The 23049-nt window shown below is 39.8% G+C and overlaps 1 protein-coding gene across 3 annotated transcripts in view; it reads left to right on the top strand.

Moving 5' to 3' along the window:
• Positions 1 to 7939: 7939 nt before the first annotated feature.
• Positions 7940 to 23049, top strand: part of RBBP6 (RB binding protein 6, ubiquitin ligase) — a 32013-nt gene continuing 16903 nt past the window's right edge. Inside the window, exons 1-5 of one of the 3 annotated variants that reach the window (XM_044233311.1) lie at positions 7940 to 8011; positions 8993 to 9173; positions 14398 to 14497; positions 16793 to 16829; positions 21369 to 21413. In XM_044233311.1, coding sequence (XP_044089246.1) covers positions 9008 to 9173; positions 14398 to 14497; positions 16793 to 16829; positions 21369 to 21413 — 348 coding nt within the window. In that variant the 5' untranslated portion in view covers positions 7940 to 8011; positions 8993 to 9007. The other 2 variants (XM_044233310.1, XM_044233312.1) reach the window with 2 other exon arrangements.

Raw genomic sequence — 23049 nt, 5'->3', positions numbered from 1 at the left:
CCCCACTGTTGACCCTGACCTCACCTCTGGGCTGTGTGACCTTGGGCTCCCCGCTGTGAGCCTGTGTTTTTTTTGTTGTTGTTTTTTTTTTTTTCTTCCTATGTAAAATCAGGGAAGGAATCAGACCTACTTCACAGGGTCATGGTAAGGTGAAATGAGACAATACACGTGAAGCACGTAGCCCAGTCTAACAGACCAGCGATCCTGCAGGCAGAGCAGGGGAGGGGCACCCGCGAAGCCTGAAAGGCGTCCCCATATGCACTTCCTCGAGGGAGGTTGGAGAGGATGGGGGGACATTCAAGGCCACTGTCCTGCTTTAATCTCCCAAGCTTGTTACTGCTGGAGAAGCCAAGCAGAACCACTTATCAAGAGTTGGTTTGGGGCTCCCCGAATAATTACCAAGCACCTGCCAGGTGCCTTAGGAAAGACGTAGAGGAAGCAGACCATGAGGGCTGGGAAACTTAATCTGGAAGCAGAGACAGATAAAAACACAGGCCCAGAGACAGTAGAGGTTAAGTGGAAGACAGGGGGAGGAGGCAGTCTGTTGGCAGCAGACCAGCTTTGCTCCCAGTACCTGAAGGGAGGGCACCCCTCCCTGGGGCCCCTCCGAAGGATGCCTTGGCAGGAAAACAGAGTCAGTGGTTAAGAGGATGCCCTTCCCATTCAGACACACCCATTTTTAAATTGAGGCTCCTCTGTGACCTCAAGCACATGATCTCACCTCTCTGAACCTCATTGCCTCGTTTATGAAATAAGGATAATATTGGGACCTATTCACAGGTTCTTGAGGGGATTTAAAGTCTACTTTAAAAGTACTTGACAAGGGTGGTGAACAAGAAATGTGTGGCAAATGCTAGCCATAGGTTTTGTTTTGTTCTGTTTACTCAAGATGGAAGCATTTCAACTGCAAAGAAACCTCTCTAGCATTTGCCACTTAAGTTTTTTTTCTTTTTTTTTTTAATTTTAAGAAATGATTTTATTTATTTATTTGACACAGAGAGTGAGAAAGCATGAGCAAGTGAGCGTGAGAACAAGCAAGGGCAGCCACAGACGGAGAGGGAAAAGCAGACTCCCCTCTGAGCAGGGAGCCTGGTGTGGGGCTTGATCCTAGGACCCTGAGATCATGACCTGAGCCAAAGGCTTAACTGACCAAGCCACCCAAGTGTTCCTTAAATTTATTTTCCAAACAACATTTACCTGGTGCTTCTGTGCCAGACTCTGTCTTAACAACTATATAAGGAAGATATTATATTTTAGCCCTTTTTTTTTTACACATAACAGAAAATTTACCATCTTAACCATTTTTTAATGTACAGTTCCATAGTGTTAAGTATAATCACATTGTTATGCAACAGATCTCGAGAACATTTTTGTTCTTTTTTTGTTTTTGCGAAAATGAAACTCTCTACCCATTGAGCATCATCTCCTCTCTTCCCCTTCCTGTAACCCTGGGTTTCTGTTTCTAGGAAGGTACTATTTTAACTCTGTTTCACAAGTCAAGAAACCAAGATCAGCTACATAATTCGTGGGACTCAGTGCAAAATGAAATGTAAGTTATGAGGAATGGTCAAGACGATCACAGCAGAGTACTAACTACCTCAAGCACAATCACACAGGAACTTGGAGGAGACCAAGGGCCAGAGAAGTAAGTTATTTTCCCAAAATCACACAGCAGCTTTAGGAGCCGCTAAAATCCTTTACTTCCCGTAAACTCCTTGCAGGCAGGGGCTTTGATTTGTTCACCATAGAGTGCCCAGAATCCAGCACAGTGCCTGGTATCCCTCGTCATTCATCATATAATTCATATCTGGGGGAATGAATAAATCGGTCACATTCACCTGAGAGAGAAGGGCTTTGGCCAGAGATCTGTGCTTTGCCTTGGCTCTCTCACACAATTACTGCTCCTCCTTTTTTTTTTTTTTTTTAAAGATTTTATTTATTTATTTATTCGACAGAGAGAGATCACAAGTAGACAGAGAGGCAGGCAGAGAGAGAGAGGGAAGCAGGCTCCCTGCCAAGCAGAGAGCCCAATGCGGGACTCGATCCCAGGACCCCGAGATCACGACCCGAGCTGAAGGCAGCGGCTTAACCACTGAGCCACCCAGGTGCCCCACTGCTCCTCCTTTGTGTTTACCTAGAGCCCTTGAATTTCTAGGAGAAGCACGTGTGACGCGTGTCTTTCTATATATAATGTCCCGTGGCACTTTTATGAGGCCCTGTCCCTTCAAAACATTCCTGGTTTCAAGTCCCACCTTTATGCAGTGCAGTGGAATTAGAAGTCACTGGATAGGGGCGCCTGGGTGGCTCAGTCTGTTAAGTGTCTGCCTTAGGCTCAGGTCTTGATGCTAAGATCTTGGGATCAAGCCCTGAGGGTCCTGGGATCAACCCCCCCCCCAATAATAGCATCGAGCTCCCTGTTCAGCAGGGAGTCTACTTCTATTCTCTCCTCCCTCTGGTGCTCTCTCTCTCTCTCTCTCTCTCTCGCTATCTCTCTCTCTCAAATAAATAAATAAAGTCTTAAAAAAGAAAAAGAAAAAAAAAAGTCACTGGATGAAGAGAGATCACTGGTAGCATGCTATGGCCCCAGGTCCCCAGGGCCCAGGAGTCTGATGGCTAGCTCCCCCACCCCCCACCCCCCGGATCTCAACACAGGAAAACTAGAACCAAACTCGAGTTTTATTTACAGTTACGGCATGCAGGGCTGCCAAAGAGTCTAGCGAGCTAGCCTATGTTTTGTCGCTCTGAAAATGACTTCATTTTTCCTGGCTGACTGTGAGAGTCTTTGCTGACAGTGGGAAGAAAGGAGAGAGGAAACCTCAGGGACACACCAATGGATTAATCATACTCCTAATCTCGCGACCTCTTACTGTTGTGTACGTGATTCCCTTTGAGTTTAAGTATTCTTTTTTTTTTTCTTAAAGATTTTTATTTATTTATTTGATAGACAGAGAGAGATCACAAGTAGGCAGAGAGGCAGGCAGAGAGAGAGGGGGAAGCAGGCTCCCTGCTAAGCAGAGAGCCCAATGTGGGGCTCGATCCCAGGACCCCGAGATCATGACCTGAGCTGAAGGCAGAGGCTTAAACCACTGAGCCACCCAGGCGCCCCTGAGTTTAAGTATTATTTATCTGTCCATTTTCAGTACACCAGTGACTACTTGTGAACCCACACAAGAGTGAGCTCACTGCTGGTTCACTCCTATCGCCTTGGGGTTCCTCACCTGTCTCATTCTGCCATCTCAGAGGTAACCCCTGTCTCGAATGTTGTGTGTCCCCGTCGCCAGTTTTCAGATGCATTACATTTGTCTGCTTCACTAAATAATGCATTGTTTGCTTTGAGTTATTTTTGAAATTCATAGGAAGGGTATGGTCAGGTCTGGAAGGAAACATAAGCAAATAAAAATCTAAGGTGGTTGCTGAGTACCTAGGAACTACTTCTCAGCTTCTGAGACTTGCTTTTCTGACTCCAGAACAGCTAAAAAGATCCCATTGCCATATCGTCACACCTACTGTTATTTTTTTTTCACTATTGCATAATACTCCACCGTCTGATAGACCATTGTTCTTCTCTCAAGGGCATTTGGGCTGTTTCAGCTTTTTGCTGAAATTCTCATGCAAGTCCGTGGGTTAAATTTTGCCTTGGGTATATATAACCAGGAGTGTGATGCCTGATTCATAGGGTACAAGAATGCTCAAATTTGCAAGAGGATGCCAAGTCGTTTCCAAAATTACTGTTCCAAACCCCCCAGTGATCACAGGGGATCCCATTGATCCCCATCTCCCACATATGGTATGGTCAACCTTCTTAATTTGTCAAGTTGAATGAGTGTTGAATGAATGGATGACTGAACAATGGGGAAACCAGGTTGCTCACAAAAAATCAGTTCATATGATCAATCAGTAACCTTTAGCTTTAAACAAATCAAATGTGCTTTAAAATGTTGTCAGTGGGATTCCTGGGTGTCTCAGATGGTGAAGCTGCTGACTCTTGATTTCAGTTCAGGTCATGGTCTCAAAGTCCTGGGATCAAGCCACCAAGTGGGACTTCCTGCTCAGTGGGGAGGATTCTCTCTCTCCCTCTGCCCCTCCCTCATGCTCACTCTTTCAGATAAAAAAATAAATCTTTAAAAAAAATAAAAGTAGGGACGTCTGGGTGGCTCAATGGGTTAAAGCCTCTGCCTTCAGCTCAGGTCATGATCCCGGGGTCCTGGGATCGAGGCCTGCATTGGGCTCTCTGCTGGGCAGGGAGCCTGCTTCCCTTCCTCTCTCTCTGCCTGCCTCTCTGCCTACTTGTGATCTCTGTCTGTCAAATAAATAAATAAAATCTTTAATAAATAAATAAATAAAAGTAAAATGTTACCAAGAAGAGAAGATGAAAAATTTCAAGTAAAATGTTGCAACAAATCTTATAAAAACTAAAATCATTCAATCTGTCATAAATTACCATAAATATAAATAGTTAAAAAACAAAAGATAGAAGCTCCCCTTAGAAGACACACGTGTAATTTGCACCAAACCATAAATACATATTTTATGCTTTTTTTTTCCTTTATTAACAATATATTTCACAATTTAAAAAGGAAGAAAATGGTCTTCACTTTATATTATACCCTATACACAAACCAATACAAACAGATTACAGAGTTTAATTTAAAATCATGATGCCAGGTGCCTGGGTGGCTCAGTGGTTTAAAGCCTCTGCATTCAGCTCAGGTCATGATTCCAGGGTCCTGGGATCGAGCTCTGCATTGGGCTCTCTGCTTAGCAGGGAGCCTGCTTCCTCCTCTCTCTCTCTCTGCCTGCCTCTCTGCCTACTTGTGATCTCTGTCTGTCAAATAAATAAAAAAATTTTTAAAATGTTTAAAAACGTAAAATAAAGTAGAATCATGATGCCCATACATAACTGGAAGGAAACATAAGCAAATAAAAATCTAAGGTGGTTGCTGAGTACCTAGGAACTACTTTTTACAACATAAAAGTAAAGGTAAAAACGATGAGGAAAAAAGACTGATGGATTTTATTACATAAAAATGCGAAGTTTTTTGTAGGTTTCACTCTTAAATAAAGAAAATATAAAGGCAATCAACCATCTGGGGAAGATACATCAGTGTTATAAAGGGTTCATCTATCTTTGTTAATTTGGGCTGAGAACCTGGAGGCCAGACTCAATCTGGTGACTTGCCTGCCGTTGGGACACTTAGTGGGATTAGATTATAAGAGCATAAAACACCTGGGTTGGGTAGATCTCGTTCTAACTTCCAGAGCCTGGAGACTAACACAAGGCCCTGCAGGGGACTGGCAGGCTATTTTAGGCAGACCCAAGATGTTAGGCACACTAAAATAAGGTAGGAGATCTACTATGAATGTGTTAGGTGGGGGTGTGAGGATTCAGTGGACTTGCCAGTGACAAAGGTTTAAAATTCTAGGAGATGGGAGCTCAGGAGTTGCTACAAAAAGAAGTTTGGAAAAGCAGGTGCAGTACCAAAGGCTTTTCCAGGGCTTACACGGATATTGGCGTGGGAGTAAGGGGACCAGCGGCAGGGAGGGCAACTCCGTATCACCAACAGAAGTTTACAGAGTTTAGATTCAGTTAGGAATTTCACGAAAGGAACCAAACGTAACATTTTTCAAGGAAGCAAGCCACTGAATTAAATCCCATCACAACCTCATTTAATGCAGGTTGTGGGTGAATTTTGACCTGTTGGATGTGATACAGCGTGAGGGCTCCAAAAAGGACTCTGTAAAGGACTCTTGGCTGAGGAGAACCACTGGACCACATCATAACACTGACTGTATTCTTTCCAAGGATACACACTCATATCTGGCAGGACTCTAATTCACTCGATCCCGAGGATGCGGCCTCCTTTGAGTCCCAGCAGGCTGACTAAATTATCATTGAATTAAGTGGGAAGGAGTTAGCCAAAGACCGATCAAAGAATATAGATTTGCCACTTTAGAGGCGTGAATACTAATGCAATACCCCCATTTTCCTGTCCCCCTTTTATTTCAGTAGATGTAATTTCCCCACTTTGGTTCACACAGGTTTTTCAAGAAAAGCAGCCATTCTGAAGTGGACCCAAGACAGGAACATTTGGGTTAGTTACCAAAGAGAAAGGTGGGAGAAATTTGTTTTATGTGGAAAGCACTGATGCTGATGATGTGATTGAGTTAAATTGTATTTGTGTCTCCGGGGCTGCCTTGACTGCCGAAATCTTACTGCCATGGTATTTCTATAGATCACATAAAAATGTAGTTATTCAACACCTTAATTGAGTGCTTACTCTGTTCAGGCTGGGGTTCTAAGAGCTGGGTATATGGCATGACCAAAAGAGAAAAATCCCTATTCTCAGCTATGGGGGGGCAGAAAATTAAAAAATAAATATATACCACGTCAGGTAACAAATGCTTCAAAGAAAATTAGGAAGAGGGAGAGATAGAAGTTGGTCATCCTATTTGAATAAAGTTGCCTTAGGTAGACTTTCCTGACAAGGTGATGCTTGATTTAAGATTTTATTTATTTATTTATTTATTTATTTATTTGAGAGAGAGAGACAGTGAGAGAGAGCATGAGCAAGGAGAAGGTCAGAGAGCGAAGCAGACTCCCCATGGAGCTGGGAGCCTGATGTGGGACTCGATCCCGGGACTCCAGGATCACGCCCTGAGCCGAAGGCAGGGTGGCTCAGTTGGTGATGCTTGATTTAAACCACCTTCTGGAAGGATTGGGTGTATGTATTTAGGAAGTCCCAGGCAAACTTGGCCCCATCATGGCTGTGTGGTCTTGTTCTCAGTGACTAACTTCTCTGAGCCCAAGCCAGTAAAAATCCAGAGAGGATGAGGAAAATGCACTGTAAATTATAGTGATTATTACAGTTTATGAATGCAATTTTGTTATAGTATGAATTTTATGGATGCTATAATAACTTCTTTATGCCCCAAGGAAAAAATAATCTCCAGTCCCCTGAGGGGGATCTTGCCATATTTCCCTTCTTTTACAATTAGGACTGGGATTTCGGACCCTGCTACAAAGCAGGCATTCCCCTGATTCTTAGAATTCGGAAAATTCTCCATTGTTAGCTTCCGTTCCCTCGTCCATGAATCGGAGATAATGGTAGGGCTGACCACTTTAGGGTTTTTACTGATGTTGTTAAAATGACATTTACTGAGCTACATGGGAGACACATTGAACCATACACCAGGCATGTTCCTAAACAATGGAAACATATTCATTCATTTAATCCACGACACACCCGTAGACCGAGTACAATTTTAAACTGCCCTTTACAAGCCAAGGAAACTGAGGCACGGAGGCGTTAAATCTTGACCTCCCCAGCTAGGGTTCCAACCACGACAACTGGGCTCCAGAGCCTGGCAGTGTTACAAAGGGCTCAGCCCTGGGCCTAGCACACAGTTAGAGCTCGGTAAATCTCTATAGGGGTGGTTTTGTCAGTTCTAGCGCGGGGCTGCTCCAGAATTTCCACTTAGGAAGAGCTGAAGGTGGCTGGTTTGTCGGAAGGGGAGGCTAGGGGGCGCTTGCATAGCAACCATAGTTCAATGCATAGCAACCATAATGTTTACTGGAACTGGGGTAGTTGGTGGGGATCGCGGGGAAGCGGAGTTAGCCGGCCATCCCTGGACACCCCATTTGCGGCGGAGACTAACAAGCACCGGAGCAGCTCAAATCCGAGCTCCCCTCCACCACCCCGCCCCGGAGCCGCCCGGTGAGCCGGCCCTCCGCGCGGCGCCCCCCTCTCTCTTGAGGCACATGGTTCCTTCCGTTCTCCGGCTGGTTCAGGTTCCGCGCTCCGAGTCACAAAGCGCGGGGTCACGTGGGCGGGCCGGTGCGCTTTGTGACGCCGCGGGCCCCGCCTCCCGGCCCGCCTATCCGCGCACGCCAGCCCCGCCTCGCGCGCGCCGCCCGTGCAATCCCTGCTTAAGAGACCCCGGAGTGGGGCGCTCGCCCGAAGCCAGGCCGCGTCCGCCATAGTGCCTGGCTTGGAGGTGTCGCCGGCGCTGGGTGAGGGCCCGAGAGCGGCAGGGGGGCGAAACAAAAAGAGAGCCCCGAAGCCTTTGGCGTTGCCCGGCGGTTTCCGGGCCTCCTCTCGCGATTGGGGGCCGAAAGGCGACGGGAGCGAAAGGCGAGAGAAGCGCGGAGCACACGGCGAGAGGAAGCGTCGGGGAGCCTCGGCGGCGTCCCCAGGGTCCGCCAAAGCCACCCGGCCGCTGGCTGGGGCCCGGGGTGGTGAGGAAGTGCTTCGAGGCCTAGTTGAGGCCTAGTACCGGCTTTGTGTCCGAGGCGGCGGCGGCGGCGGGGGGGAGGCGGAGCCGGGGGCGGCCTGCGGGAAGGCCTCTCCTCCGCCGACCGCGCGTTTTTGGCCTAGGCCGCGGGCCGCTCGTGGCCTCCGGGGAGCAGGCGACAGGGGTTTGCGTGTGGGGGGGCCTGGGCCTGGGGAAGCTGACGCCGGTCGTCCGGAAGCCAGGAGGAGGCGAGAGGCCGCTCGTGGACTCCGGGCCTAGGCCCTCTTCCCCCAACCTTCTCCCGGGGCCTGGGTCACCCCAATCCACGGAAAGAGAGACCAACCGGGAGGTGCGGCCTCGCTATGGACCCCTGACCCCGCGGGGTCATTCGGACTCTAACGTGTGGACTGACCGCTACTGACTGCACCGCCTGCCCCCCGTCTCCTGCCGGCCCTTAGCATGAGCGAGGGGGACCCAGCCGGGTGACATTGTGCCCGTTGGCGGATTCTCGATTTCCCCTTTCCCCGTCCTCGTCCGCTTCCTCCCGTATGAAGTGCTTCTGAGTATCGGGGGGAGGGGGGCGGGGGGGGCTCTGGATTATTGTTTTTACGAACCCCTGCTTGTGGTTGGGGGGGTATTTAATCTGAGGCCTTAGGGTCCTTCGGTGTCTTTTGAGTGTTTTGTGTGTGTACATATTTTGCTCTTAAGTTTATAAATATACATATATTGAGCGTGTCCACGTCTCCTCGCTGAACCTTAGGAATCCTTTGGCACCATGTCCTGTGTGCATTATAAATTTTCCTCTAAACTCAACTATGATACCGTCACCTTTGATGGGCTCCACATCTCCCTCTGCGATTTAAAGAAGCAGATTATGGGGAGAGAGAAGTTGAAAGCTGCCGACTGCGACCTGCAGATCACCAACGCGCAGACGAAAGAAGGTAAGAGCCACACGGGCTCCAGCTCTGCTGGCCGGAGATAGATAGTAGTTCTGCTAAATACTGGTTGCCTGGCAGGAGGCTAACCGCCATTACGTCTCTTGTGGGCCTGTTCATTCTAAGACTTTGGATGCAACTTTCCTGGAGACCCAGGGGTTGCAGCCGTCGGCCTGGGGGTTTAACTGGCTTGTATGATGTCTGCGTAGGTGGGATCATGGGTAACCGGCTAATCTGAAAACGTGGAAGTCCGTTTAGTCTTCTCAAATGTTAGTTAAAATGAGGATGTCGGTGGGAGAGGGTGAGGGGTGCCTTCCAGGTTCTTGGGGGTGCTTGCCCTGTGGCGTTTTCGAGCTTGTTTTTCATCAGAGGGGAGGAGAGCATATGGAGGCTTCGTACTTGTTAAAGCAGCAGTCGAGATAGTGCCCTAGCTTGCTAACCTGACAGTGGTTTGGGGGTTCAGTGGCAGGTTTTATGTACTCCTTTTTTCTTCCAGTCCTTTTGTACTTAATTTATTTTTATTTTGGAGTTGCCTGTGTTGCGGCGCAGGGATCCTCACTTAAATATTTTTGAGGATTTAATCCAGCTAGTCTTTAATGTTGGAATTGCTTTTGGAACCTGATGTGTTCTGATGTCACCACTTTTGTGTGTAAATTCCAGAATTAGTAATCCAGTAATTAAGTGGCTGAGCTCTGAGTTCATCACATTACTCTTAAAATTTAGTAGCAATTTAGTAAAGGGTCTTCTTTTTTTTTTTTTTAAAGTAGTAATTGCTAGGCTTTATTTACGTGATTATGTTACTTGGATGTGGAGGATAGTAGGCTGCTACCAAGTGAGTTTCAAACAAGCCACTGATAGGAATCTTTAAGTTCTTTCTCCTTTTTAAAAGCATTTAATAATGTTGAGAATTTAACATTATTTATGACAGTGTGAGAAATAGTATCTGCAGATTCTGGTTCTGCATTTGTTTTGGTTTCTTTTTCTTAGTACTGTAATGCTGATGTGTAGTTTTCAGTAGATCAGTCTGGGATGGGAAGAAATAAAGAAGTTCAAATTAGCTTAGGGTATTTTATCGATCACTAAATTTTTCTTAAGGTGTGACTTGCGTTCTTTTAGTTGAAATTGGAGGGGGGTGTCCCTCACTTCTAGCCTACATGGGGTTTTGGATTTTGTTTCGTTTTAAAAATATTTTAATTTTAAGTAATCTCTATACCCAGCGTGCGGCTCGAACTCACAACGTAGAGACTAAGAGTCGGACGCTCTACCAGTTGAGCCAGCCAGTGCCCCTAGTTTATAGTTTTTAATAGAGTGAATCTTGTCATGTAAAAGAGTTGTTTCCTATTTATTTCCAGATAAAAGTTTGATTATATTAAGGACTATATTATATTAAGGACTTAATATAATATAAAGGACTTAATATAAGGACTTAATATTAAGTATTATATTAAGGACTGGCATTACTGGCATGATTCAAAAATATTGAATACAAACTTTACTTGCTTACATGGTGACACATGAAGGAATATTCTCCACTGCCCCCACCTCCTTTTAAAATGTCATACCTAAGGGATACTCCACAGGAAGCTTTTGTGATTATAATTACGTGTAGAATCCTCTACACGTAAGGAGAGGAAAAATTGCTGGTCATCATGAAGAGTCAAATAGCTTTTTAAAATAGTGTTCAAGAAAATACCTTAAAGAAAATACTCTTCTCTTTAAGGTCACCAAAAGTGTCCCTGAAATATTGCAGCCATATGTTACAGGATAGATGGGTTTATAAGAATTTCAGGACATACTGGTATGTTTATGACACTTATAAATGAGAGGAAGAAAATATATATGAAAGTAAAGAATATTAAGGCAATTTTAGTCCGATACTTAGGCAGGATTTACACTTTCTGGAGTATTAAATGATTTTATCATGGACTTGGTCCATTTTCTTTACCTGATAATTGAATACAACTTTGTTAGATTGCAGTAAGTTACAGTTGATGGACGTCTTGTCCAAAAATCTAAGAGTCTTGTGACATTGGTTATTTTTTTTTTCTAAGCCAGGAAATTTATGTTATGTATTATTTTTACAAACCCTGAAAGTTAGGGAGGTGTTCTGTCCAGCAGAATATCTTTTTTTTTTTTTTTTAAGATTTTATTTATTCATTTGACAGACAGAAATCACAAGTAGAGAGGCAGGCAGAGAGAGAGAGAGAGGAGGAAGCAGGTTCCCCGCTGAGCAGAGATCCCGATGCGGGGGCTCGATCCCAGTCCTGGGATCAGCTCATGACCTGAGCTGAAGGCAGAGGCTTTAGCCCGCTGAGCCACCCAGGTGCCCCAGCATATCTTTTTTTAACATGTTTGTGTGAACCGTCTATATTGAAGAAAGCTTTGATGTTATATTAAGAGAAGGGGTTTCTGGGGAGAGAATGTGCATTTTGTGCAATCCTCAAATTAAGGGAGGAGAAAATACTGGTAGTCTGAGGATAGTCACTTAATGAGTTTTACAGGAAATAGCATCCAGTGTCACAGGCAGCTGAGTAAGAATGGGCTGGGTTTTAGCACCATCCAGTGAATTAGAGAATACAAAATATTTATAGCCTCATAGTTAGGCGATTGCCTAGGAGAAGGATGCTGAACTGGATCACTTAATTTGTTTGAATTAATGTTTAGATTACCCAGTATATCACATGTCTGTAAAAACATTCCTTAGAGTTTTGGGAATCTGTCTATGTTTAGGACCCTTAAATCTTAATTACATCAAAATGCATGGGTCAGAATTTTATGTTTTAGATTTAAGAATCTTGCTCTTTTCAAAACAAATCCTGAATGATCTTCCTATATTTTTTAATACAGATTTCCTATATAAACGTATTTCCCTACCTTTCACCTTCTCTCCCACCTCCAAAAAAAAAACAAAGCAAAACAAAACAAAACCCACAACAACAACAAAACAAACCTTCATTCTGAACTTAAGTGTGAAAGATTTGAAAGCTGAGAATGAAGTATTTTTGAAGAGTCTTCTCTTTTTCCATCTATCAGATTCATCTTGTTTTTCATTCCGGAATCCATGGTCTTCATATTTTTGAATCGGAAATCACACTGGCGCCTGGAAAGGGTCTTTTGAAGTTAACAGCCTACTTAGTAAAGTAGTTTAAGGGTAGGAAGTAACCAGTGTAATTCAGGTACTTAAAGGTCAATCAGAGCATCTGGTGTGGGGGCACGTGACTTTTAGTCTGACACAGTACTGGTCTGATTGAATTAATAAGTTGTCTTGGAAAGCTACCCTCAATGTTTTTAAGAGTTGTTACATATTCAGAAAGTCCTTGTCAAATGTTTGACGCCAAGTTTTGTTTTAGAATTTATTTTTTGGACATCTCCCATCTTTCAGTTTCTCTTACTCAGATCTTGATTGAAATTTGGAACTATCATGAACTATCAAGGTAATGATGATAGTCTCTAACAGGTCTAGGAAATTGAATTGCTCTGATTGGATACCTGTGAGATACAATCTGCTCCTTGAAATATACTGATAAGAACCCATTTTTGAACAATTTGTAACAGGAAGTAACTAATGATGTTATGATTAAAATTAATAGAGTATTAAACTTAAAATGCTCACGTTGCGTGATAAATTGAAATAACTGAAAGAACAGAGGTAGTCAGCCGCTTGGTGCTGAGTAACTTCAGTGAAGCAAGTAAACTCCATAATCTTAGAAGAGTGAACCTTGATAACCTGATTATGTGATTGGGAGAGATGGGTACATTCTCATATTTATCTCATAGATATTCTCATATCTATCAAATCTGTAATTTTATAGATTCCTTCCTCAGGAAAGCTTTTTACCCATAGTTAAAGTTAATTGGTCCAGGTTCTCTTTTAATTTCATTCTTCCAGAAGTATTGCAAGTAATCGGGAGTTTAAAGAGGAGAAAAAGAGGATCCATTCATCCTCCGTCTTTTGTTCTCAGTAACATCACTGTTCTTCAGTTGGCTTAAGCCAGGAACCCAGTTTCTCATGACTGACTGCTCTTTTTCCTTCATCTCCCTACCCTCCTTCCTTTAATCCATTGATAGCCTTACCACTTCTACCTCAGAACATTCGGATTCTCTCCCTTTCTGCATCTGTCACATACCAGCACGGATGATCATTTCTTACTGGGCCTTTGCAGCAGCCTCCTTATTGGTCACCCTCTTTCTACTCTTGTTCCCCTGTGGGTTCATTGTCCACATAGATACCAAAGTTATCTTGTTTGTTCGTTATTAATGTAAATCAAATTGTCATCATTTTTGTTGAAAATCTTCAGTGACTTCTTGTACGTATAAATAAAATATAAATCCGTTTGTGATCTGTACTTCTATCCATCATTCTTCCCTTTCATTATCTTCCAGCTGTTCTGGACTTTATTTTTTTCACATGCTTTTCTTTCTGTCTGAAACACTTCTTGTCCAGCTTTTTTGCATATCTTTCTAGCTTTTCATTCTTTAAGTCTCAAATGTTCCTTAGAAAGGCCTTAAATCAATATTCTATCCACAGTTGCATCCTGCTACTAATTATTTTTATGAAACTCTTTCCTCTATTCAGAACGTGTCTTAATTTCTTTAGTCTGTCGTTTTTAGTAATAACTCAGGTTGAGCGAGGGGCTAGGAGAGACATATTTTAAATAGCAACTTAATAATTGTTAAATAATTTATTATTTTTTAAAAAATATTTTATTTATTTATTTGACAGACAGAGATTACAAGTAGGCAGAGAGGCAGACAGAGAGAGGAAGGGAAGCAGGCTCCCCGCTGAGCGGAGAGCCCGACATGGGGCTCGATCCCAGGACCCTGGGATCATGACCCGAGCCGAAGGCAGAGGCTTTAACCCACTGAGCCACCCAGGCGCCCCTAATTGTTTAATTTAAATAACACCTTTTTCTCATAGTTTAGATGATTAGCATTACTAGCTAAATAAACTAAAGAATAACTTAGTCTTACTGAGATTTGGGGTTCAACAAAAGTAGGAGCAGCGCTAGAGCCAAGAACCTGCTGACAGTCTTTGGTGTCCTTTGAAGAGAATTTCTATTTGTTCTGACAGTATCAGTAATCCAGATGCAAGGAACATGCAGTGATTAATGTTCTTCTAAATTTAAGTTCATTTCCCATAAAATTTATGTTTGGCTGAAGTTTTCTAATTCTTGAGGACTGACATCTCCAAATCACCAAATAGAAATTCAACTCTCTATCTTTTTTACAGAATATACTGATGATAATGCTCTAATTCCTAAGAATTCATCTGTAATTGTTAGAAGAATTCCTATTGGAGGTGTTAAATCTACAAGCAAGACGTATGTTATGTAAGTATTTATCGGATCTCATGTATTTAAGTCCTCAGAATAGACTTTTTATCTTGTGAGAAAGAAGTATTTTAGAATAGAAGTCATTACCTTAATAAGTATATCTTCTTAATCCTCGAAACTGTGGGGATGGGTTTGTTTCTTCCTGGTTTCTTCCCCCAGGTAACTTAATCTGTAGTTAATAGTACACACTGTCAGGAAGAAGTTTTTGCTATATAAGTATATTAAAAGCCTTGTTCTAAATATTTTGACAGCATCCAGAGTGTTCAGTAATGCTAACATTTGTTTCTCAATAAGGGGCTTTTGTTGGGAAGCTATAGAGTTTATAGGGTTTATGGAATCAGGCTTAGGTTTGACTCCAGTAGCTGCTTTATACAAGTTGTGACTTTGAGTAAGTTATCTAAAGCCTCAAAATAGACTTCTTGAAATAATATAGGGATATGAGTATTTAACTCAAGAAGAGAGTTGGAAGAATTAAACAGTGCCTGACCCATGGTAGACTCCATTAATGGAGTTCGAACACAGCAGTATTTTAGCCCCAGTCTAGAGCTTAAGGAATTCACAAAAGACACAGGATTAAAACATCTTTTAACGTTCCCTGCCTCCTTGCAATTTTAATGATGTTAGAATTATAATAATGTGAAAAGAGTAGTGATTTCCACTTAGAAGTTAGGTAGCCTTAATTGAAATTTTGGCAAATTCTGCTTTTGGCCAGTGAAAAATTCTGGAATTTGCCAGTCGTAGGAAATGGAATGTGTTCTTGGAATTGAGGTAAAATAGTCATTTCTTGGAGCTTTACTTCATATGGGCAAGTGTTCATTCTAAACTTATTGTCATTGGTTTGCTATAAAGTTATATTCCATGTCCTAGCCCTTGGGGATCGTTTTGTGTAATATCTTCTGTATAACAACAGCATAAAAACTTGTATACTTTCTTTTTCTTACAAAAACCAAATGAATTATGTGCTTTTAACTTTGTGTAATTGTAAGAAATGAGGGAATAATTCCTAGTATTTCATGTGAAATTACACTTTAAATGCTTTTTAAAAACAGTAACCATTCAGTTTTTTGGTTTTTGTTTTCTGATACTAAGAAACTTTTAGGGAGAGAATTATTCGAAGTACATGGGGAAATAAGTTGCTTCTTAAGATTGTGTGTTAACGGACTGTGTGTGAGATTTCCTTTGTAATCTCTCTGCCTCATAAAATGCCTCTGAGTTTATTGAGCAAATACTAGAAAATGAATGCTTCATTTTTATCCTAGGACTTGCAAATCGCATGTAAACTTAGAAACTCCTTTCAGATGCACACTAACATTTCTCTGTAGTCAGGATAGCATAAATTTCAATTAAGCATTTAAGTGCTGTATTTAACAACTCAACTCCTGTCCCCTTTCCTGTGAGAACTTTCAAAAGAATTTCTTCTCAGGCTTTATTTGTATGTACTTTAAAAAAATCAATTTGTTCAGTTCTTCACAACCATCAAGCTCGTTCTTTGAACTAATAAACTGTCAAGACTATATTGGTATTTCTGGAAGTTAGTTCTTATTTAATCCTTAATCATTGTTTTGAGACTTCTAAGAAGTTAAAGTTACTATCAACCTGTCTTTCTGGATTTGAAATTTAGTTTTTGGAGCACAGCAATTTCTCAGGGGTCCCAATTATAAATGCTAACAGTGAGTGGTCTTCATTTAAGAAGATCTGATACATGAAAATTTTTATTTGTTACCTGTTAAAAAACCAGGGAGGAGCTTTTGGGTGGCTTCTTCCTTAAGTGGCTGCCTTCAGCTCAGGTCATGATCCCCAGGTCCTGGGCTTGAGCCCCACATCAGGGGGCTCTGCAGGGAGCCTGCTTCTCCCTTTCCCACTCCCCCTGCTTGTGTTCCCTCTTTAGCTGTGTCTGTCTCTGTCAAATAAATAAATAAAAATCTTAAGAAAAGGTAGGGGGGATAATGTAACTTGGTTGCTCAGTCTGTAAGAAATAGCTACAATGTTTCTTAACAAAAGACCTTCATACTACCTGTGGGAAAACATCTGTTGTAAATGGCAAGTTACACCTATTCTAGAATTTCTTAGTATAGAATTTTGTTTTATTTTATTTTATATCCCACAAATAGGTCTTAAACTATTAGTAGTGTACATATTAGGAAATTGGTTGTTTTTAAATCTTTGTACCAAAGGAAATTTGTGTTAATAAAGGTATGTGATGAGAGATAATATTATTAAGTTGTTTTAGCACAAAAATCCATAAATACCTCCTCATAATTAATATTATTTTCATTTTTGTTTATTTTTTAGAAGTCGAACTGAACCAGTGATGGGAACTTCAAAAGCAGTATGTAAAAACACAATCTCACACTTTTTCTACACATTGCTTTTACCTTTATAATGTAGCAGTGAAGTAAATCATTTAGAACTTAATATCCAACTGATCATAGTACATATTGTAAATAAAATGTATTTCAATGACAGCTCAGTTGAATATGGATATATGTGGCATAATTTGCACACTCTGTAGAAATGGGTAATTTGTGCCCCCCCAAAACACTGTTTCATATTAAATATGATAGCACCCTCCCTGTATGACACCGTGTTGTACAGTTAATGTATGATTCTTTTTAGCTCTTGTAGGTTTTACACTAATGAACATGATAACATGTTCTACATCTGTCTGTCTATAGTTAGTATTTTGTATGTATGTACAGGCTGTTGTGTGCTTTTTGTTTCTTGCAATAAAAAAAATGTTTGGAGTGTATATTTTGCCATTTTCACGTTGTATCACTTAGTTTTTGTTAGTTTTTTTTTTCCTGCCTGACAGATGGCTTTTAAAAAATGCATTAGCAATATGCAAAGCTAATGTTAAAGTTTGATGCTTTCTCCAAGTTCAGACACATATAGAAAAGAGCTTTCCGGAGTTGATGCAGCTATATTACTTAGTTTTATCTTATTTGGCAATTTCAAGCTTTTATTCTTCGTTTATATCTCCACTATAAAGTAAGACCTGAAATTGGGCCCCCATGAATATATAAATGTCTCATTGATGATTTATATAATTGAGTACATTGTTTTAAAATCTTACTACAAGGTCTTCCACTTCCAGCCTGCTTAGTTCTCCAAATTGAAATATTTCCCTCTTTCTCATAAAGATACTAAATGCTGCATTAATTGTAAGCTAATTGAAAGCTGTAGCTCATCAGAGGTAACTCCCCTTAACCAGGATAACATCTTAATTTTTACGATCATAGCTTAAATATGACACCCTGTTGACTTGGAGGTCTTAAGTAAAAGGCAGCAGTGTTCCTAAGTTGTGGGGTGACACATTGGTTTCAGAGTATAGGGCTGTAGTAATTGGGTTCTGTAAACTTGATGGTTCTCGAAACATTTTACTGCTGAGGCTTGATCTGTACACAATACAAGATGTCTGAAATCTTGATTTAGAATTCAAGGGTATTGCTTGCTGTTTCACTTTATCCTTTTTAAATAGTACTGATCTTTGTGTATCAGGCATTTCACTAACCTTGGATCATTGCATCTTAAACATGATAATATAGAATATCTTAACTTTGGACTTGTTCTCTAAAGTATATGGCCTTTAGTTCTCATGGAACTAAATATGGTGATTCAAAGATCAAAACTTAGTGTTTTGGGGTTTCCCCCCACCCCTGGGGTATATGGGGTTTTTTGGTTTTTGTTGTTTTTTGGTTTTTTTGGGGTTTTTGTTTTTTGTTTTTGTTTTTTTTGTGTTGTTTTGGTTTGGTTTTTTGGTTTTTAAAGCATAATGCTGTAAAAAACTGTCCAAGTTTCTGTTTTGCTGGTGATTGGTTTAAAACTGATTTTATGTATCCAAATGCTAGCACAAATTAGAGTGACTATCCTGGTGACTGTAGTAGTTAATGTAACACATTTTGTATAAAGTACTTTTATATAGTATTTAAATTAATTCAGATGAAGTTTTATTTCTTGAAAACAGTTATTTCCTTTTTGTTTATTAGCATGTGTATAAACACAAATCACATGTTCATAAATAAAGTTAACATTCTTTTAGCCTTGTGTGTTCCCTGGCATGTCTGTATTACACTTATACAAGAAGCAGTTTATTTTATGCTTATTTAGGTTTCTCTTTTCTTTTTTCTTTTCTTTTTTTTTTTCTTTTTTTTTTTTTGGATACTTTAAAAGTGGCTTTAATTTTTAGGTAGAATGTCTGAAATGAAGACACTAGATAATTTAATAATTTAATATCCCCATCATTTATTTGCTTGGGGTACATTTGCTGGCATTTAGGATGAGAATATATTCATGAAGCATAATTAATGCCCATTTTACAAATCACCTGTTACTGTACACTTCACAAAAGCCAAGATAGAGCCACCAAATGAGGTTTCTAATTCTAGTTAATAGAAGTAAATGTGTGTACATTTTTGGTAACCTAAGCCAATTGCAATCAAGGATGGCTGTTTCTATCCATATTCCTTAGCTTTGTTTTATTTAGTCATCCTTCCACGTTGGTACTGCAAAGCTGGATGTTCTTCTTGCTTATTAAATATCAGAGTTGCATTTTGTTGGATCCTTTAATTTCAAGCAAGTATGGGTGGCATAAAAAAATTTCAGATTCTTTCTCCCAGAAGCAAGACCATAAATTAGATGATGTGGGGAAGTGGGTTAATTTTAATAATGTCCACAGTATGCACTCATCAGTATTTTTTAAGACTAGATTTTTTTTTTAACATGGTGCAGTTTTTAAATCATTATTAATACATTTATTGATGCTTAGGACATGCAAATTTCTGGTCATGTTTAAACCATTTCTTGTCAGCAATTTTCACTTAATTTCTAGTACCTTGCTATATCCAGGAAACAATTGGATTCCTTTCTCAATTTCTGGTAAATTTTACTTCCTTGTGGATTTTAAGGTATTTAAGGTGCTAGAGTGATTGTTTGGTGGGGAAAAAAAGTGATGTAGATGCCATTGAGTATCTGAAACCACTTTATAGGATACTAAAACAAGTTGGCAGAAAACTAACATGGCAAGAAAGCCCAGTGTAAGAACCAGAAGACAGCTATATTTTAGGAATGGAAAGAACAAAAAGTGTTAGTGTTAGTATTTTAGTTTCAGCTATAATAAAGTTAATCTAGCTGCTTTTTTATTTTATTTTTTTTTTAAGAAATGATCAGTGTTCATATTCTAGATAGTAATAGATTTATTTTGAAAGACAATTTGTTTCTTTGGTTAGAAACATAGATGATGCTTGACAGTAATTTGTTTAGTTCTTGTTACTTAGATTCAAATAATTCCTAGCTGATGTAAAATGTAACCCTCTTCAAAATAGATATCGGAATTTATTCTCGATAAAAATGGGATATTCGTGTATTTTTTTTTCTCTTTAAGTTTCCCTTTGAGATTAGTTCTGTAACGAAAGAGCACTTAAAAGCTAGATGAGAATAAGAACACGTTGGTGGATTATTTGGTTGTGTATTAGGAATGTGGAGTTCGTGCATTATGAACTCTGCCGCCCCTCAGTGGGGAGCTAAGAACCTTTTGTTTAAATAAGCATCCCCGTAGTAATATCCATTGAACTAACTCTTAAAACTCTAAGATATTTATAAGATATATTTTAAATTTAGCCAACATTTCTTCTATTTATTGAACTCCTTCTGTGGTGGGCATTGTGCTAAGAACTTACTTCATTGAAACTTGTAACATTTCTATTTGGGGCTCTCAGTCATGCTGCTTTTATTTTAATACTCTTAGCTCTCTGGAATATTTGAAAAATACTTAACAGAGACTCACTTTGTTGTTGTTGTTGTTTTTCTCTGATCCAGACATCCCATTACATCCTCTCCATTTTAAACAAGAGTTCTGACCAAAATGCATGAGAAATTTATAACCTGTTGAATGAGCAACCTGATTACTACATAGGAAGCTAATAACGTTTTCATTTTGGCACACTTACAGGGGAATAGTATCTTTAGAGTTATATTCTAAATGTGTGTGTGTGTGTGTATACATGTGTACACATATACACACATAAACACTTACATAAAAAAACTGATACTAAAATCACTTCAGAGATCAAATAAGTGAAAAAAATTTTTAATATCCTATTTGAAAATACATTTTTAAAATCCTTATATCCTTCAGCATTTAATGCTTGCTCCATTTGATTAACTTTCTTCACACATTAAATTCCATCTTTTTATGAGAGCCCTGTTTGCCTTTGTCACAGGCTACCTTTGGTTTCCTTTTTTTTCTTTTTTCCCTTTGGGCTTAACACCTTTCCTTGATAAAGCTATGGTTTCTTTGGCAAGAAGCCATTCTTACTTACTCTTTGGGAGGATAAACAGATTTACTCAGAATGAACAGTACATGCTCAAAAATAGAGAAAAAAGTAGCAGTTATGTGGGAGCTGTTTTATTCAACAATTATCTGAGCCTTTAAAGAGCTGCTTGTTTTTACAGTGTCCTATAATGGCATTCCAGAAAAGTTAGATTTCTTATTCTTCTCTCATCTAATGTACATTGTCTTGAGCATCTTCCGACTTAGAGACCACTGGTAGACGTGGGACTCTTTTTTAATATTTAGTCACTGCTCTGAACACATTTTCTGTGATACATTTTTCTTCACCCTGTTGTTCTTTTCTTCTTTGTAATTGAGTCTCCCTCAACTTTAGCCTTTTACTGTGTGTGAAATACATAGAGAAGGGTAAAGCGGGGCGAGCTACAGTTTCAGCTTTAAAACTGGAAATAATAGCATTCTTTAGAAAACTTCTAAGAAAATGCCCAGTATTTGAACATTAAGTGGCAGTAGGGACTAAATGATCACTTTCAGATGTTTTCAGTGTGGAACTTGAATGTGTGTTTAATTTTTTGTGAACAGATTGATGACTCTTCTGCGTCTATTTCTCTGGCCCAGCTTACAAAGGTATATATATATATATATATATATTCTTGAAAATATAAATCTTTTTCTAACATCGTATTCTTTTTTAATGTGGAACAGTTGTTTGAAGAGGGGTTGGGGGAGGATGTATTTTGTGAAAACATTGTACACATTATTACTATCCTGTAAAGAGTAGTTGCCGTTTTGAGAAGATAGGGGGAGTGTTTTGGCAGCCTCACCATAATGTTGGAGTGTTGTTCATCTTCAAGACCGAAGAAACATATGAAGCTACCCTTACCTTTTTTTTTTTCCCCTCATACATTTTGTTTAATTATACATTGGAAACTAACAAAGTTCTGGAGGAATTTCCTGGTTTTGGCTGTAAATTATGTGGACTTTCTTTAAGCAGCCAAAATAGAAGCTTTCCTTTACATGGACAATTGCACAGTTATTTCTTGAATATTCGAATTGATCCCATGAAGGTCAACATTTTAAATGTGTTACAATTGTTTCTTTATGCTATAGACTTGTAGTCTGTCTGCATTAGAAAAAGTTTTAGACAACCTAATTTGTTTGAACACAGACTACATGAATTGTGTAAATGTATGAAGCTGTTTGCAGGAATATACCAATGTGTATGTTTGGCAGAGGGGCAAATTGTTACCTCCTGAAATAATTGTATATGCCGTGTTTTGCGATAAAATTGCTTGCATTTTCTGCTCAACAATGTGTACTTTTGTTTGGGAAAGCACTAGTGATGGATTACTTTTTAAAATAATAGATGTAGCTTGCAAATTATGTCTTTAAAAAAAAGTAAAAAGGGAAGAAGACATATATTACAGAATAGACAGATTTTTTAGGACCAAGAAGGAAGGAAGTCTTCCAGTTTTTCAAAAATCTTTTTTCCCTACTGTCAGAAATGTAAAACCAAACTTACGTAACCAAGATTTATCTAATGAGTTGGATGGATTTTCCATTAGTGCTGTCCCTTTCTTATCCTTGGCTTTGTTAGAGGTTGTGTCCTTTTCCCCTAGAATGTATCCCCCCCAAATGTCCTAGTAACAGATAAGCTTTTAAGCTCTTGTTCCGGGAAAACTAAACATTAAAATTGATGATTCTGAGACACAAAGTGGGCTGAAACCCATCCTCTCTCACAATTTTCTAAAGCAAAGTGGTCTAGCATAGAGTTAACCTCTTAAGCAGTTTATAGTTCATGGTTTTAATTCTTATGTGCTGTAAGGACCATATTTGAGTTTTGGTCTGTTCCTACCATTGTTTCTTTGTGGGAAGCAGTTGGGGAATTTTGGAGGTTTGGGGGATTTTTTTTTTTTTTTTAACTATTTGTAAATTAATGTTTGGGTTCAAACAAATTAGTTGTTCAACATCTGTAATCCAGTTTTCTGTAAATGTTGCTGTTGTTCTAAGCTCTGTTAATGTTAAGCATTCTTTGTATATAAAATTACAATAAAATGTTAAAACTGGTTGCTTGTTTTGTGGATGAATGTAAAGATAAAACCCAATGAATGGCTGATGTGAGTGCTAGATGCTTGAAGATTAAAGTTACTAGGACTCACTCTCTTAGACCCTGCTTATATCTAGACTCTAATGTATATAATGAAGTTCATAAAACTTCGGAGACTTGGATTTAAAATTTCGAGTGCTCAGTTGCATGTGCATT

Source organism: Neovison vison, chromosome 14, assembly GCF_020171115.1.
Source record: "Neovison vison isolate M4711 chromosome 14, ASM_NN_V1, whole genome shotgun sequence".
Classification (NCBI taxonomy): Eukaryota; Metazoa; Chordata; class Mammalia; order Carnivora; family Mustelidae; genus Neogale; species Neogale vison.
This window is presented reverse-complemented; position numbering and strand designations above follow the sequence as displayed.